This window comes from Equus caballus, chromosome 10 (assembly GCF_041296265.1).
Source record: "Equus caballus isolate H_3958 breed thoroughbred chromosome 10, TB-T2T, whole genome shotgun sequence".
NCBI lineage: Eukaryota > Metazoa > Chordata > Mammalia > Perissodactyla > Equidae > Equus > Equus caballus.
This window is the reverse complement of record NC_091693.1, coordinates 77,967,060-77,982,761: the sequence shown is the minus strand read 5'-3', so window position 1 is coordinate 77,982,761 and position 15,702 is coordinate 77,967,060. Positions and strand designations below refer to the sequence as shown.

Sequence of the window (15,702 nt, the reverse complement as noted above, 5' to 3'; positions counted from 1 at the left end):
TTAATTCCCACAGAGGAGTTTAGTCGATTTTTTTCCAGTGATTACCTGTACTTTGGGAAACAGTTCTCATCTTCCACTCTCATTTTACTTGATAATTAACAAAACGTTGTCCTTGATTGTGTGAGAACTAAAGGTGTCATTGTAACACACTATGAGGAAAATTCACATATATAATATACGTATCACAGTTTGCAAAATCTAAAGCTTCTCTCCTTCCAATGGAGTATGAAATACACCATCTATTTTGGTCCACACTTATTTCAAAGGAATATTTGGACCATATATTATTGTTCACTATAAAAGCTGCTCAAAAGAAAGGTTGGGGCTTACCTCCAAAACTACCTTTCAGGCAAGGTGATTATCAAACATTTAAACTATGCTACTTAAGGACTTCACTTGTGCCAAAGCCTAAACTAGTTGGAAATGGTAGTTGTAAAAATCTGTCCTGGAGAATATTATCTGTGGATTTAAATAGGCATTGACCACTTCACTAGGTAGGCTCCTGTCATTTCTACTATTGTGTTGCTGTTATTAATCTACAATTGCAGGCAATTTCTTAGTGAACACTTTTGCCTCAATGCTAAATCCTCTACTATTTACAAGATGTCTCCACAGTCATTGGAAAATTATGTCTAAAGATTTATTGCACATGATTATTGATTTAGAACTATTTAAAATGCACCTCTTATTTTATTCAAACTGCATTAATGCCCTCAAGTGTCTTTGTTATATATAAGTTGGATACTATTTTAGAAGAATTCTATTGCCCTCTTTCCTTTGTTTTCTGAATATAATTTACCATTGCAAATTTTTTTTTTAAATACAGTATTACCTGTAAGATTTCAAAAACTTTAGGAATCTCTGCAGTTATTGTTTCTGGAGAGGCTCTTTGAAGCCTGCTGCTGAGCTGTGGCAGAATGAGAATGCAGCCATTCCAGTTACTAATAAGCCACTTACTGCATTGGAGTCATTGTATTTTGTGAATTATTTCTAATAAGCAGCTAAGAAGTTGCCTACATTTGCTGGTCTCTCATAGATTCGACTAGAATATACACGTTAGAAACCATATTAAAACAATGCTACAATTCTAAAATGAGGATGTTACACAGAAATCATTTAGGGCCACATTTATGGAGGATGTGATAAGCATGAGTAAGTTACGCATTTAGAGAAACATCATTAAGCTTGTGTCTTTATTTAAGGAGGTATTGTGGGGTCTAGGGATGATTGCTCCAAAGAAAAAGAACAGAAGAAAGACACGTCTTGCTGGCTTTTGCTGCTCGTTCAGCTACTGACTTTCCTGGACTAGTGGACTCACCTAAGTCCTCTCAACATATTGGAGGGCAGAGCTCTGCTTATGTGGCCATGACCACCCAGAAACCACACAACCCTATTAGTCACTCCTGTTATTGGTGATATTCCTTCTGGCATCTACCCTTATCTTATTTCCCCTTGATTCTTAAGCCCATCTGACTTAACTGAGGATGCAAGTTTCACCTCGGACCAAAGAACTGCAAACCAAACCCAAACAAGACAACAATGAGATTAGTTGCTTTCTCCTGTACTGAGAATGCAAGAGTAGCACACTTGAGTTCCTCTGGTATTGGAGTAGTATGATGGATGTTAGACTTACTGACAAGTTTTGTTACCCAAGCCTGTATATGCCAGAGTATTCTCAGCAGAGTTTATCTTCTTTTATATTCTGATGCTCAGGATGATGCACACGATGTTCTCCCAACTTCTGCTTGTCTTCCACACACTTTTTTGGGCCATTCCCATTCATCAAACAAAAGCTAGAGCTAAGGATAGGGCAAGCTGTCTGAGGACTTTGAAACTGATCTCCAACGATCTATACTTCCTCATGGACACTCACCCTAGTTTATCACTCCCTTTGTCTCTGAAGTCAGTGTAGGGAAATGGAAAACTTAAAACCATCTTCCTATTCCTTTGAAATTTTTTCTCCATCACAACCTCCTTGCCCAGATTATTTTATGAGTTCCAATTTATATCCTAGCAGCTTTAAATACTTTCTAGATCGTGATAATCAAGATTCACAAGTCTTCCTGTAGATTCTTGGACAAATGCAAAGAAACTATCATATTTGTAAAAACAACACGAAAAATGTGTTATCCAATGCTTTGCTTCTGGAAAACAAGACAGATGAGTTGAAACATGCCGTAAGTTGCCTTAAATTGCCTTAAATCAATGATGTATCTATCCTTCTTAAAACTAAAGTACAGAATTTCCATATAACAATGTCTTTCACATTTTTTGTCAGATCTGATATCCCACTCACTTCCTTAGGTAGTTCGAGACTGCTAAGAGCAGACTGAGGACTTCTTAAATCAGGTCAAAACCTCTTGAAGTCCAAAAGGACGTTGAGCAGAAATGAGCTGCAGAAAAGTCAGTGTAGGAGAGGATCCCGCTTTGGAGCAGAGGCATCTTCCCATTAGTAAACTTGGAAATAAAAATCACTTCTATTTTCTGACACCTTTCTCCAAATTTAAGATGATGGGTTTATGACCTTCAAATACCCCATAGACGTATATCTGTTATTCTACTCGTCCTTCTTTCTCCACTCAAATCAAAGTAGTCTTGTGGATCCTTTTTCTAGGTCTTGTATTTTATTACTAGTTTAATCTCACACAAACATATGCACTCACCCTTTTAAATCAACATGCTGAATCTTGAATTCTGAAGTTCCAGGCATTGCACTCTCCCACCCTAGTAGGACTCTGTCTTCACCACCACTTCTCATTTCACAATACATTAATTCTTTTGGGTTAGCCAGGAAATGTAAAAGCAGTAAATTACCCCCATCAGCTTGAAAAAAGTTAATGAAGCTTCTTAGTGTGTTTATTCAATCCATGGCTCTTGATTTCATCTTCACATGCTGAAGTATAGGAAAAAATCAGCTGTATTTATACTTAGCCCAATAAATGGTGATAAAGACATTTCTTTGCCACCAAAGCCATTTTTAAAAGCTCCACAAACATATTTAAGGCTGTAGCTTATATATCAAGAAAATCTTGCTTTGAGGGACACAGTCTTTTCAATAGAACCCCTAAATATATTCTTGACACCATCTAAAGTCACCTGGACTCTGTTAAATCTAAGCTATTGTGTGAGTGGTGCATCCATTTACAAATGTCATCATCATATTCTCCACATCGCCCCCCAAACCATAAGGTGAGAATAGAACAAAGAGCTGGAAGGATAGATTTCTTTCTTTCCTTCCTTTTTCACTGCATTAAAAGTCATTTTTGTCAGTATAATGGGTACTGAAATTTAATGTTTCAGAGGAGGCAGAAAACTGGCTTGTTTTTTACGTGGGCTGATGAGGAAGCATAATGTTGTTCAAGACATTGACCACATATACGTCTGGAACCCATGATATGATCGGAATCATTTTGTATTTGAAGCTGGTAGAATAAATGAAGTTTTACTTGATTTACTTTAACAAGTACTTTTAAGATGTTGAGAGTTAATAGAGAAATTCTCTCTCATATTTTATTTTAGCCTTATTCTTGAAATTTGCTTGACTAGAGTCTGATAACTAAAGCATTTACATGATATATGCAGGGTTTTCCATTTGATTGTTTGTGTTTTGAAAAAACATAGACTGAAAGAAATAAACTAGGTTAGTACTGATTATAAAGTTTGGGGAGACTTTAGATACTGAAGACATGTTTTAAAAAAAATTATAGATAAAATAAGTTCTTATCCATCCAAATGCCCATCCTCTTAAGTGGGCAAATAGACTGTAACTCATTCACAATTTACATTTATTTTAAATGAAAACGATCAGAGGATGGCTTGTGGTACTCTACACTGTTGTTTCTTTGTCTCTGCATGATTAAAATTGTTTTTGAAAGAAAACATCATATCATTTCCACCCAGGTTCACCTTGCTGTTAGCTTACTAATTCCATTATATGTGTTCTCAAATCTTTTTATCTTGGTTTCAAATAAATGCTCCATGTTTCTTTCCAGAGCCTATTAAGGGGAAAGAAGTGAAGGTTCCAGCTTCCCTAAAGGAAAAAGGTAATTTTGTATAATGAAGTGGGAAAACACACTGATGTGCCTATTTCCTATTCAGTTACTTGCGACAAAGTAATATATTATTTCTTTTTCAGGCTCCCAAAACTATAGCTTTCATATGCCCTTGTATGCTTTTGAGAAAAGAAAAAAGAACTTATTTCCTATCATAAAATTCTAAATTGTATTATGAAACAACAAAAAAATGAGTAGCTATGTCAGAAATAGTGAAAACCTTTTAAAAATGCACGTGCTATTTCGATTCCATGAGTCTGTAGTGAAAAGTCTACATTTTAGAAATATCCCAAGGTAAATCTTATTAGGAATAGCCATAGAAACCAAAGATTTAAGATGAAAATAATACCTAAAATCTCTCAGTGATAGCTTACCATTCTGTTGTGTTCAGATATAGTAAATTTCTAAACAAATCTTATAGCTAGGAGGAACTTAGGGATAAACTATAGTCCAACATTCTCATCTTAAAGGTAAATAAAACAGGAATAGTCCAGAAACATTTCAAAGTTATCATAATTTGCAGCACAGCCATACTTAGAACTCTGATCTAAATCAAGCACTGTGCTCTTGCTAATGCATCTTATTGTTCCGGCCTGCCCCTTATACTAGGCTCAGAGCCATGTGGATTCAGATATGTGACTCATCAAATAATATCCCCTAAAACATAAGTTAATATAGTAAGTCCAATGTAATACATCTAGTTTTGAATTAATCCGGTACATTCTATGGACATGATATCTTACTCAAAATTCTCTAATATTTATTGTCAAAATGAACACATTAGTGAACCAGTGAAGGCAGGAAATATGCCTACTATATTGAATGTTAGAAATAGAGCTTATTTCTCCATTTACCCTGAAGAGAAGATCTTCATGAACTGTTGACCAAGGTACAGGGACTTAGTGGTAAAAACTCCAGCTTATTGGCATTATTTTATTAAAAAGAAAAAGACTTTTGGTGAACCTGTATGAACATGTGTGGGAGTCTGAAGAAATATGAGAGAGCGGTGGGAGGGGAAAGCTGACAGAAGAATCACTCAGAGAAATGAAGGAAGCATGGAGAGTCCCCATTAGTCAGTGTAGCAATGTATAACAACCATACCCTTAAGTCATCATTTCCTAACTTTGAAATTAATTTTAAATTAAACAAAATTGTTATTTAATGAAGTTCAAGAGCACAGCATGATTTTTTTCTCAGCTCACATAAGCACTTGATTTTTTAAAAAAGCGACATGGACTCCAAACCCATTAAGGCATTTATGTTTCACTTTAGAAGTGTATTATTGTATCTAAAACTTTATTTTTATCATCATCGATGATGGTAGTTATTTTGGTGCTATACACAATTATATGTTATTCTGGCATAATATGTAAATTAGGATATTTTGCCTTGAATGAAGATTCTTACAAGTTACGTTCAATGTCCAATAGGCAAAGAAATGTTGCTGTATTATTCAAAGGATGAATTAGTTGTGAAGACAATTGACATTCCTGTTGATTTACCTAGACATTAATTTATTTTAAAGAAACTCTAGATTTGTTTAACAGGATCTAGCTGTTGACTGGAATGGATGTTTACACACCAATCTAAATTGAAATGATTTGATGCCATTAAGAAACTTAATCACACAATAATGTTATAATCCCTTTGCCAATATAATACACAAATATCAAAAATGAGGAACACACAGGAATATTATAAATATTCACATTTTTTATTAAGGAAATTCAGTTAAAAAATTTTCCTCCAAAACAAATGCATATGGAATATATACAAAAATTAAAAACAATTCAGGTTTCCACTAAAAGTCTTTGGTGTTCCTTTCAGTCTTCAATCACTGGAAGTATCTGCTTAAGAATTTCCTCCCTTTTCTTCCATCCTTCCAGGTATCCTCTTTCCATCACCCCACATCAGATGGTCAGTCTAGCACCAGCGAGTTCATGGTCACAGATGATGGTGGTGGAAAGGAGTATTTTGGAAAAGATGCATTTTTTAAAAGTTATATTCTCATTTCACTAATACTGACTTTTTACATTATTGCACCATTTTCTTTCTAATTTTTAATGACAAGTATGTGTAGACAAGAGTTTGCATAAGAAGTAAATTAAAAGCAATCACAATAAATATTATTTTAAACATTTTTCTAGCATTTCTTTCTGAAAGTGAGGCTTCAAAGAACTGCATGAGGAAATTTAATTAGTGTTTTATCATTTAAAGTGAAAATGATCACTCTTAGTACTGTGATAGAATACTAATGGTGGTTTGAAATTTTATGAATTTAATTTCATCATTTTTTTTTCCCAAACAACCAACCAAACTTGAGGCCCATGGTAGTGAATATGACTGACAGTAGGTGGACATATTGACAGAAAAGTGTAATCCTGATATGCAGTGACTTTCACTTTGACCTGTAAGAGGTGGTGTCACATCAGGTTTTCTTTCCTCAAAGGAGGTCAGTATCATCTGAGCTATATCAGAACAGTCACAATTCAAACAAATTCTTACTAAAAGAGAAATCAATTTTATTGATTTTTCATTTTTTTCTCCCCAAAGCCCCCCAGTACATAGTTGTATATTCTTTGCTGTGAGTCCTTCTAGTTGTGGCATGTGGGACACTGCCTCAGCGTGGTTTGATGAGCAGTGCCATGTCTGTGCCCAGGATTTGAACCAACGAAACACTGGGCCACCTACAGCGGAGTGCACGAACTTAACCACTCGGTCATGGGGCCAGCCCCAAAAAATCAATTTTAAAAGAAATTTTGTTAGGTTAAAAGTTTAATATGTCTACTTTTATTAAATAGAGAAATTCTTCAAAATTTCATTGAATGTCCACTAAAAAAGCATCAGATGTAGTGATAACATCATGCACACTTAAATGGGAAAGTTCACAAATATGTAGAAACTAAATAACACATTCTTGAAAAAAACAAGTCAAATAAGAAATCAAAAGGTAAGATATAAAATTTCCTTAGACAAATGAAAATAAAAACGCGACATACCAAAACATGGGATGCAGCAAAAGCAGTACTAAGAGGAATGTTATAGAAATAAACACCTACATTAAAAAAGAACAACCTAACTTTACACTTCAAGGAATTAGAAAAAGAAGAAATTAAGCCCGAAGTTAGCAAAGGAAGGAAATAATAAAGATTAGAGCAGAAATAAACGAAATAGAGAATAGAAAAATCAACAAGACTACGAGTTGCTTTTCTTAAAAATCAACAAAATTGACATACCTTTGGCTAGATTAAGAAAAAAAGGAGTGAAGAGTCAAATAAATAAAATCATAATTGGAAGAGGAGACATTACAACTGATGCCACAGAAATAAAACGAACCTTGGGAGACTATTACGAACAATTATATGCCACAGATTGCATAACCTAGAAGAAACAGATAAATTCCTAGAAACATGCAACCTGTTGTACAACTGAACAACGAAGAAATATGAAATCTAAACAGATCAGTGATGGTCAAGGAGATTGAATCAGTAATCAAAAACCTCCCAACAGAGAAAAGTCCAGGACCAGATGGCTTCACTGGTCAATTCTAACAAACATCCAAAGGAGAATTAATGCCAACTCTTCTCAAACTGTTTCAAAAAATTGAAGAAGAGGGAGCACTTCCAAACTCATTTTATGAAGCCATCATTACCCTGATACCAAAACCAAACAAGGAACTTAAAGAAAACTACAGACCAATATCCATGATGATAACTCTCACTGTAATCATGTGCTGAAGTGGTGCTCCCATTCAAGAAAAGAAGCTGAAAAAACTTACTACCAGAAGTTCTCTGGGGCTACAGTTTATGGAAAACTGCAGAGGGAGTTTTCTCCAAGGAGAAATGGAGGATATGGACTCAACCTCTCGTACAGGACCTGAGACAAGTTGACTGCTGGATGGGTGACTTGTTCAGGAATGTCCCTAAGCGACACTGAGGGGTAGGCGTCTCGAATTACCAAAGTAAAAACTGGATGAGAGGCCCAGAATGATAGTGGAGTAAAGGCGAGGAATCACACAGCCACAATCCCAAGGAAAACAATAAAGAAAAACAGTAAAAATCACAATAATACAACTCTCAGTTTGAAATCCAACCCCGAATTCTAAATCATAAGAAAAAAATTAATAAGATAAACACGCAAGTTGGAGTTGGTGTTGATTGGGATTGTGTCATCATTTAGAGAAGCTTTTGCCAACTTCAAGACAGATTCCAAGGCTGCTTGTGTACTGGTGGCATTCTAGTCAGCCCGAAAGAGAAAGGAATGTGTGGCAAGTTGCATGCATTACTTCCATTCCCATACCACCGGCGAGGATGCAGGTTCCTGGCACACATTACTGCAAAGGATTCTGGGTGAAGCAAGAAGGAGAATGGATCATGTTGGGTAGTTAGTACTTAGTGCCATAATATGCATATGTATATGAGTTTGAAGATGATTGTAAGAGCATGGAGAAAATATGTAATGATATAGACTATACTGATAAGATGGTTTATGGGAGAGGTGACAAGAAGAGAGGATCCAAGCATTAAAAGAAACAAATTTTTCTGACTGAATAAAACAACACAAAAGCAATATATATGAATATTCATTACATATGTGCATTTATTTAATATTACACTTGTGTTTATGTATAAAAAAGCTTTAAAATGAAATTTAGACCAGGAATTACATGGAGAAATTGACAAAAATCCCAATAATATTGAGAGATTTTCAGACAACTTAATCAAAAATGATATCTAAGCAGACAAATATTAGTGAGAATTTTTTAAAGGATTAATGAAATCTACAAGCTCTAGCAAGACTGGTCACACAAGAGAAGAAAATGAGAGAAAGAGAAAGAGGAGACAGGAAAGACGAAAGAGAGAGAGAATGATGAGAATGTAGATGAGAAATATTAGATGGAAAAAGGACATGCAGTACTTTACAGATAAAATAAAAATTTTTAAATCATAGGTGGATATTATACTCATCTCCCTGTGAATAAATTTAAAATTTAGATGAAATAGGCAATTTCTAAAAATTTCTAAATGACCAAAATTTACTCAAAACATGGAAAATTTGAATGAACTAGTAATCATTAAGACAATTTAATTCATGGTCAAATACTTTGTCCCTCAAAATGACACAAAGTTGTTTCACAGACAGCTTTTAATATCTTGGGATAATGGCTTCAGAGAACAAATTAAGCATGAAATTTACCTATGATGATAATACAGTGATGATAAAGAAAACAGAAAAGGAAACTTTTTAAAAAGAACATCCCACTTTACAATATAAATGAAAAAATCCTAAATTAAATACTAGTAATTTGAGCATTTCAGAAGACATCATGACTTGATTAATCTCAGCATGCAAGGACTCAAAAAATCTATCGATAATAATCCATCACAAGAAAAGATTACAGGAAAAATTTAAGCCATCTCCATAAATAAAAAGTATGCAGTAAAATGCAGTATTAATTCATTATAAACTTCTTAACGAACAAGATAATAAAGGAATTTTAGAGCTGAAAGCACTATTCTATCATCATAAGCATTTCCATAAAAGTTAGGAACACACTAAAAATGTCATTCACACTTTTAACATTATACTATAGTAACCAATGGGGAAAGAGTATAAGAATTGAAAAGGGAGAGTCAAAACTGTTGTATTTGTAGGTTATTGACTGTCTCCATAAAACTTCCAAGTTTATCTACAAACAAAATGTAACTATGAATAAGAAAGCTTAGCAAGATCAACCTGCGAAAATCAATAGCATTTCTAAACATCAGTGATAACTAATATATTAGTTAAATGGGCCCAATTTACAACAGAAACAAAATCTGTAAGTTACCGAAGAATTAATTTAACTAGAGAGGCACATGATTTTTATGCAGAAATAATAAAACATTTTTAAAATCTATTTTGAAAGACCTGAGTCAATGAAGAGATAAGTCCTCTTTGTAGCTGGAAGATATCATTTCCCTCTAAAGTAATATATAAATTCCAATAGAAAATACCAACAATATTTTAAAGTGGAACATGATAAATTTTCAAAAATTTCTATTGAAATGTAAAAAGCCAAGGATGAGAAAAATGTTTTTTTTTTGTTTTAATGTGAATAGGTGGGGACTTGCCTAATCAGATATAATTATTTATTATAGAATTACTTTAACTAAAATAATATGTAATTATCCCGAGTACAGGAAAACACACTGAAAAAGCATAATAATGATCTCAGAAATGGAGCCCTGCATGTAGAAAAATACACTATATGACAGATGTCTCATTACAATCATTAGGAAAATAAATGGGAAATCATGCTTATTTCCCATGTAGGGAAAACATTTAGATTCCATTCTCATTTTTTCTCAGAATAGAATTTAAGATATCTTTAAAACTCTATGGTAAAAGATAAATTTTAAACATTTAGAAAAATTGAGGAGAATATATGTATACATGATTTTTGGTTACAGCAGGATTGAAGACATCGGGAAAACAAATCCAAAAAGGAAAGATAAGGCACACACTGGGAAAATGTATTGCAATGCATAGAATAAAGTATAATTAGCCAGATTCTATATTTTAAATCTACAGATTAATGTAAATGAAGCAAACACACTTGAAATGTCAAATTTGTCAATTTATATTTAATTTAAACATAGCTAACTGAACAAACAAATAATAAATTTATAACTACTGAAATGTTTGGGTGATAGTTGTAATATTCAATCTGGACTAACGAAATTATTTCCATGCTATAGTGCAAGTCATACAATTGAGTGAGAAACAACAGCTGAAATCTATCTAAACTATAGGGAGGTTTTTCAATAGGATATTTATATAAACTCCATATTTATGTATACAGTATGATGTATATAAAACAATTTTGTGTAACCTTGGAAGGAAGATTATTGTGGTATTCAATATCATGGACTTGATAATATTTTAGAAGGAAGTAATACAATTCAAGATTACTTCGACATATTGGAACCTAGATCCTGTAGAAATGAATGTAAGGAATTTAATTTGGGACAAAATAAAACTATATATTTTTAAGATAAAGTTACTGTGCACAAAAGCAGCATACAATACTTTTGCTTTAAAGAAACTATCAAAGTCAATGTGAATAAAGAATTCACTGCTAGAATTAAAAAAAAATATACTGCTAATAGTGACCATAATGATTTACATTATCATTGCTATTTACTTTTTATTTCAAACAATTTTGATCCTCCAAGCCTTGTCTGGTGTGTAGTCCATGTGATATTGTTTCTATTTTAAAGCATAACTTACCAAAGTTAAGGGGACATATGAGCAAAGTGATTTTTGTCTTGGCTATTTTAGTAGAAAACACCTACTAAAGTGTTTGTGGCATAAGTAAACACGAAAAGTACATTTTTTTCTATATACTCATTAGCCCTTCTGTGTTTTTAATTTTCTAATTTTTCTCCAACCCTTTCAATATCTCTTGTTGTGCATGTTTTGCCAAGCACAAAATGATTATCCTTATTTCAGAAAGTCATATTTGAGTCTCAATACTCTTCTCACATAAGGATTCTTTTTTGTAATTAGATAGCTCCCTGGAGGGATGCATCAATGCTTTCTTAATGGTGGGTTTGTAGTTACAAAGAATGACCACCAGGAAGTGAGAGATCTGTGTGAATCCATTTTTGGACAAATGCAAACTATTTTGTTCAAGCACAGCTTAGAATAGGTATGTAACAATTGTGTTATATCTGGATTAGCTCTTTAGAAGCTCCAAATAAATACTCTAAATAAAATATGTAGCCAGGAGCCATCTGGGCTTAAGGATTCCACTTTCCATTAATCTTTCTGTAAAGACTCTGATTTTGCATCCAGCTAAGATTTATTGCATGTTTTGATCTAAACAAAAGAAAGTAAACAACAAGCACCACCTGGGTTTTTCTCAGGCAAAGTCAGAAAGTTTTAGGTTGTCCATCCATCTCTTTGACTTCAGCTGCCATTTAACACAACATCATTTAACATGACATCATAAAATAGCTGAAAACATTGATTTTCTTTATTTTTACACTAACTTTTTAGATTAGGAATTATAATCTTCAATTTTATATTTGCATGATACAGTTTTCAATGACTTCTGCGTCATACCTTTGGAAGGTAGCTTCATGTGACATCTAAAGATAAGTAACAGTCATTTGATTTGATATGAAAAATTACAAACTTTCCTAGAAATTAAAATTGTTTAAACATCAAATAAAGAGATAAATCAAGATAATCAGCTACTTAATTCTATATTTTTGCCTATAAAATTAACCTGAACTCCCAATTTTGCTGTCATATCTCTAATCATTCTTTTCTTGAAGAAGTTAACAGATCGTATTAAACAACTCAAATATGCAAATTAAATATAATGATATATTTAGTATAATAAATCAGGTTACAGCTATAGTATTTAGAAAACTTAACTTACAATAGTCTATATTTGATTATTTTTATTAATTGAAATAATATTTCTTCAACTAATAGCAAAGTAGACAGTGGAAAGCAGATAAGACCTTTATGGTAAGTCTGTAAGTAATTTTATTCCGCCACAACTTTTATTAAATCATAGAGATCACTACAGAAACAAGAAAATCTTGATGAATTTTCCAAGTCAAAATTTGTGAAGTTCACTTTGATTGCAGTTTTAAAATTGGTGTTTAATATTTTCAAGTCCCTAAAGTAAGTTTAATATTTAATTGTTGTTGCAAACTCTTTCTCAGTAGCAGGTGCAAATTAATACTGAAAAAAAGTAAATTTGAAGAAATGACTCTGGGGTAACCTCCAAGCTAAGACCTCAAACATTTATTTTTTGCTGGTAAACTTTTCATCACTTCTCAGAATAAATAGAAACAGCAGGGGAAATACTTCAGGCAACTTACTTTCATCCGCACATTTCTTTTGTGCTTTTCCTCAACTAAAGACTCCAAAATACTGTTCAAAATATTTCTTGCGTCCCTACCATGTTCAGCAAACTGGTTGAAAGTTTGGTTGGTTGGTAATTTTGTCAGGCACCATGCTTGGTGCTGCAAATTCTAAATGATGCAAGTCTCTAATTTCAGAGTTAACTTAGAGGCAGATATACAAATGAAACATAAAATCCAGATTGGGAAATCCTTTCACAATGTATGGATATATATACATACATCTCAAATCACCACGATGTACACTTTAAATGTCTTCTAATTTTATATGCTAATTATACCTCAATAAAGCTGAAATAAAAATAAATAAAATAAAATCCAGTGGGGATGAGTGAAATAAGACATGTATCTAGCGCTATAAAAGTATGGAGAAAAAGCAACTTTAAAACAAGAATGTACATCTCATATTTAAACAGAAAGACATTGGAATATGAAAGTGTAAAAAGCATAACATGCCTTCATGCATAGCCCTCACCTTCAGGACACTGGCACTTCTGTTTAAGAGTGTCAAAGTACAATATGTGCAAATAGTAATGTATAGTACATAATGGTAAGTAATGAAGGACAACAGTCAACTTAATATCATGTAAAAACTATTCTGTGGTATAAGGATGTCTTAAGATGTAGCCTATAGTTATTTTAGGAAGTCATTAGCACGTCTTATGATACCAAGTAATGATGCCCCATTTCTCGTTAATCAAACTGTCATTATACTCTGTGAATTCTATGAATTTTTAGTTAAATAGGTGAATCTTACGTGTCGGTATGTGTTTCCCTCTTTGGGAACTCAAAAATCTGAGTAAAGTAATTTTAACAAATAAGGAGTTTGTTTTAGGCAACCAGGTGCCCAAGGGGAGGAGGACTAAGGTGTAAAACTGCTTAAGGATGTTGTCAGGCATCCAGGCTCCTCCTCCCTTCCAGCTTTGCCATCGTTGGCTTATGTCTTTAGTTCTAAAGGTGGCAAGTTGGCTGTTGCACTTCCAGGTATCTTGTATGTATTCTTTCCAGGAACAAGATGGAGATTCAAAACCAGCTCCTGACAAGGCTTTGTCTATTTGGAAAGGAAAGCTCATGCCAGGGACTTCTATCCACACCTTTCTTACCGTAACTGTTTCACAGCAGCCAGTCCAACTACAAGAGGATTTGGGAATTCTTATATTTCATTTCCAGCCTGAATGAATCAGCCTACGTTATCAGCCACAACAGGCAATATACAAATACAATGCCCTTTTAAATATATGAAAATTATGATAAAACTAGAGTCCCCTGTGAGTACCTCCAAGACTTTTCTGTAATATTTTTCTCACTTGAGAATATATCTTGATACTTTTTCATATTTGTACACAGAAAATACAATGGCAAGCTAAAAATTGGCTTTCAGCCTTCATTGAAGTCTAATAGGAGATAAAGAAGACTAAGGAAAAAAAGTCACACAAATAAATGAATACCTGTAAGACTGAGAGAAATATGTTGACAGAAAGGAGCACAGTGCTGTGAGTGTATGTGTAGAAGCATATGACCCAGGCTGGGGAATCGAGGAAAGCTTCCTTGAGGAGCAACATTTGGTCTGAGGTCTGAAGTCTGAGAAGTCGGAATTTTAACCAGTGAAGAAACTGCGAATGGGAGAGAGCAGGTTAATAGATGTTTCAGCACATTCAAATTCCTTGCGAAAGTGGGCAGTGTTACAGACGTTTGGAAAGTGTTAGGGAGAATGGTGCCAGGCAAAGATAAGTGGAAGCAAACTCTTGCAGGCCAGGAGCAGACAAACTATGTCCCATGGGCCGAATTTGGAACGTGAGATAAGAATGTTTATACATTTTTAAGTGGTTGAAAATAATCAAAAGAAGAATAATATTTTGGGGCACTTGGAACATATATAAACTTCAAATTTCCATGTCTATAAATAACATTTTATTAGAACACCGACACGTTCATTCAGTTATGTATTGTCTACAGCAGTTACTGTACCACAAAGGCTGGGTTGACTAGTTACAACAGAGGTCAAATGGCCTGCAAAACTGAAATATTTACGATCTGGTGCTTTACGGAAAAAGTTTGACAGCCCCTGCTGTAAGCCATATTAAGGAGTTTGGTATTTAGCCTAAGGGCAACGGACATTCATGAAAGCATTTCATACATGTTTGAGTGTATAGGGGGAGAGGGTGGCATTCTGTAATGGCCCCTATAGCAATGGGTCAGAGAAAGGCAGAGTGGAATTCAAGAACGGTTAAGATGCTACTGATAGTATCTAAGTGAGTCATTATGGTATGTTGGCCGAGGATGGTTGCAGGTGAAATGGAGAGAAGACATAATTGACAAATATGATACTTAATAAGATTTCTGTTTTATACGACTGAATGATTGGTGACACCACTGAGATGGGACACTAGAAAAGGAGAAGCTAAGGATATGAGATCATAAGTCTGGTTTACCACATGCTGAGTTTGAGGTACTTGTAGGACATCCACGTAGAAACATCAAGTGTCAGTTGGCTATCTGGGTGTGAGGTTTAGAAAAGACATTTGGGTTGAAGATATACATGTGGGATATATTGACCTGTGGATGGAATTTGAAGGTTTGGGCGTGCATGGATGAGTTTCTAAAGAGTCAAGGGTGAGAAGATTAAAGTTCTGAGTAAAGTTAGTAAAGAGTAAATTTGTCTGAAACTTGAGGAACCCAGAACATTCTTAGCATAAATGCAACCAGGCATCTCGAGGGCCAATGCT

The 15,702-nt window shown here is 34.0% G+C and overlaps 1 protein-coding gene across 32 annotated transcripts in view; it reads left to right on the top strand.

Annotated features, from left to right (window-relative positions):
- The window catches only part of TRDN (triadin), a 392,671-nt gene that overhangs the window by 294,763 nt on the left and 82,206 nt on the right, over window positions 1-15,702 (top strand). For all 32 annotated transcript variants that reach the window (XR_011422188.1, XR_011422177.1, XR_011422182.1 and 29 more), the window contains one exon: window positions 3,993-4,043. Coding sequence is in view for 13 of the 32 variants with exons in the window: in XM_070223715.1 (XP_070079816.1) it covers window positions 3,993-4,043 (51 nt within the window). In the remaining 19 variants the exon portion in view is untranslated. The remainder of the gene's footprint in view (window positions 1-3,992; window positions 4,044-15,702) is intronic.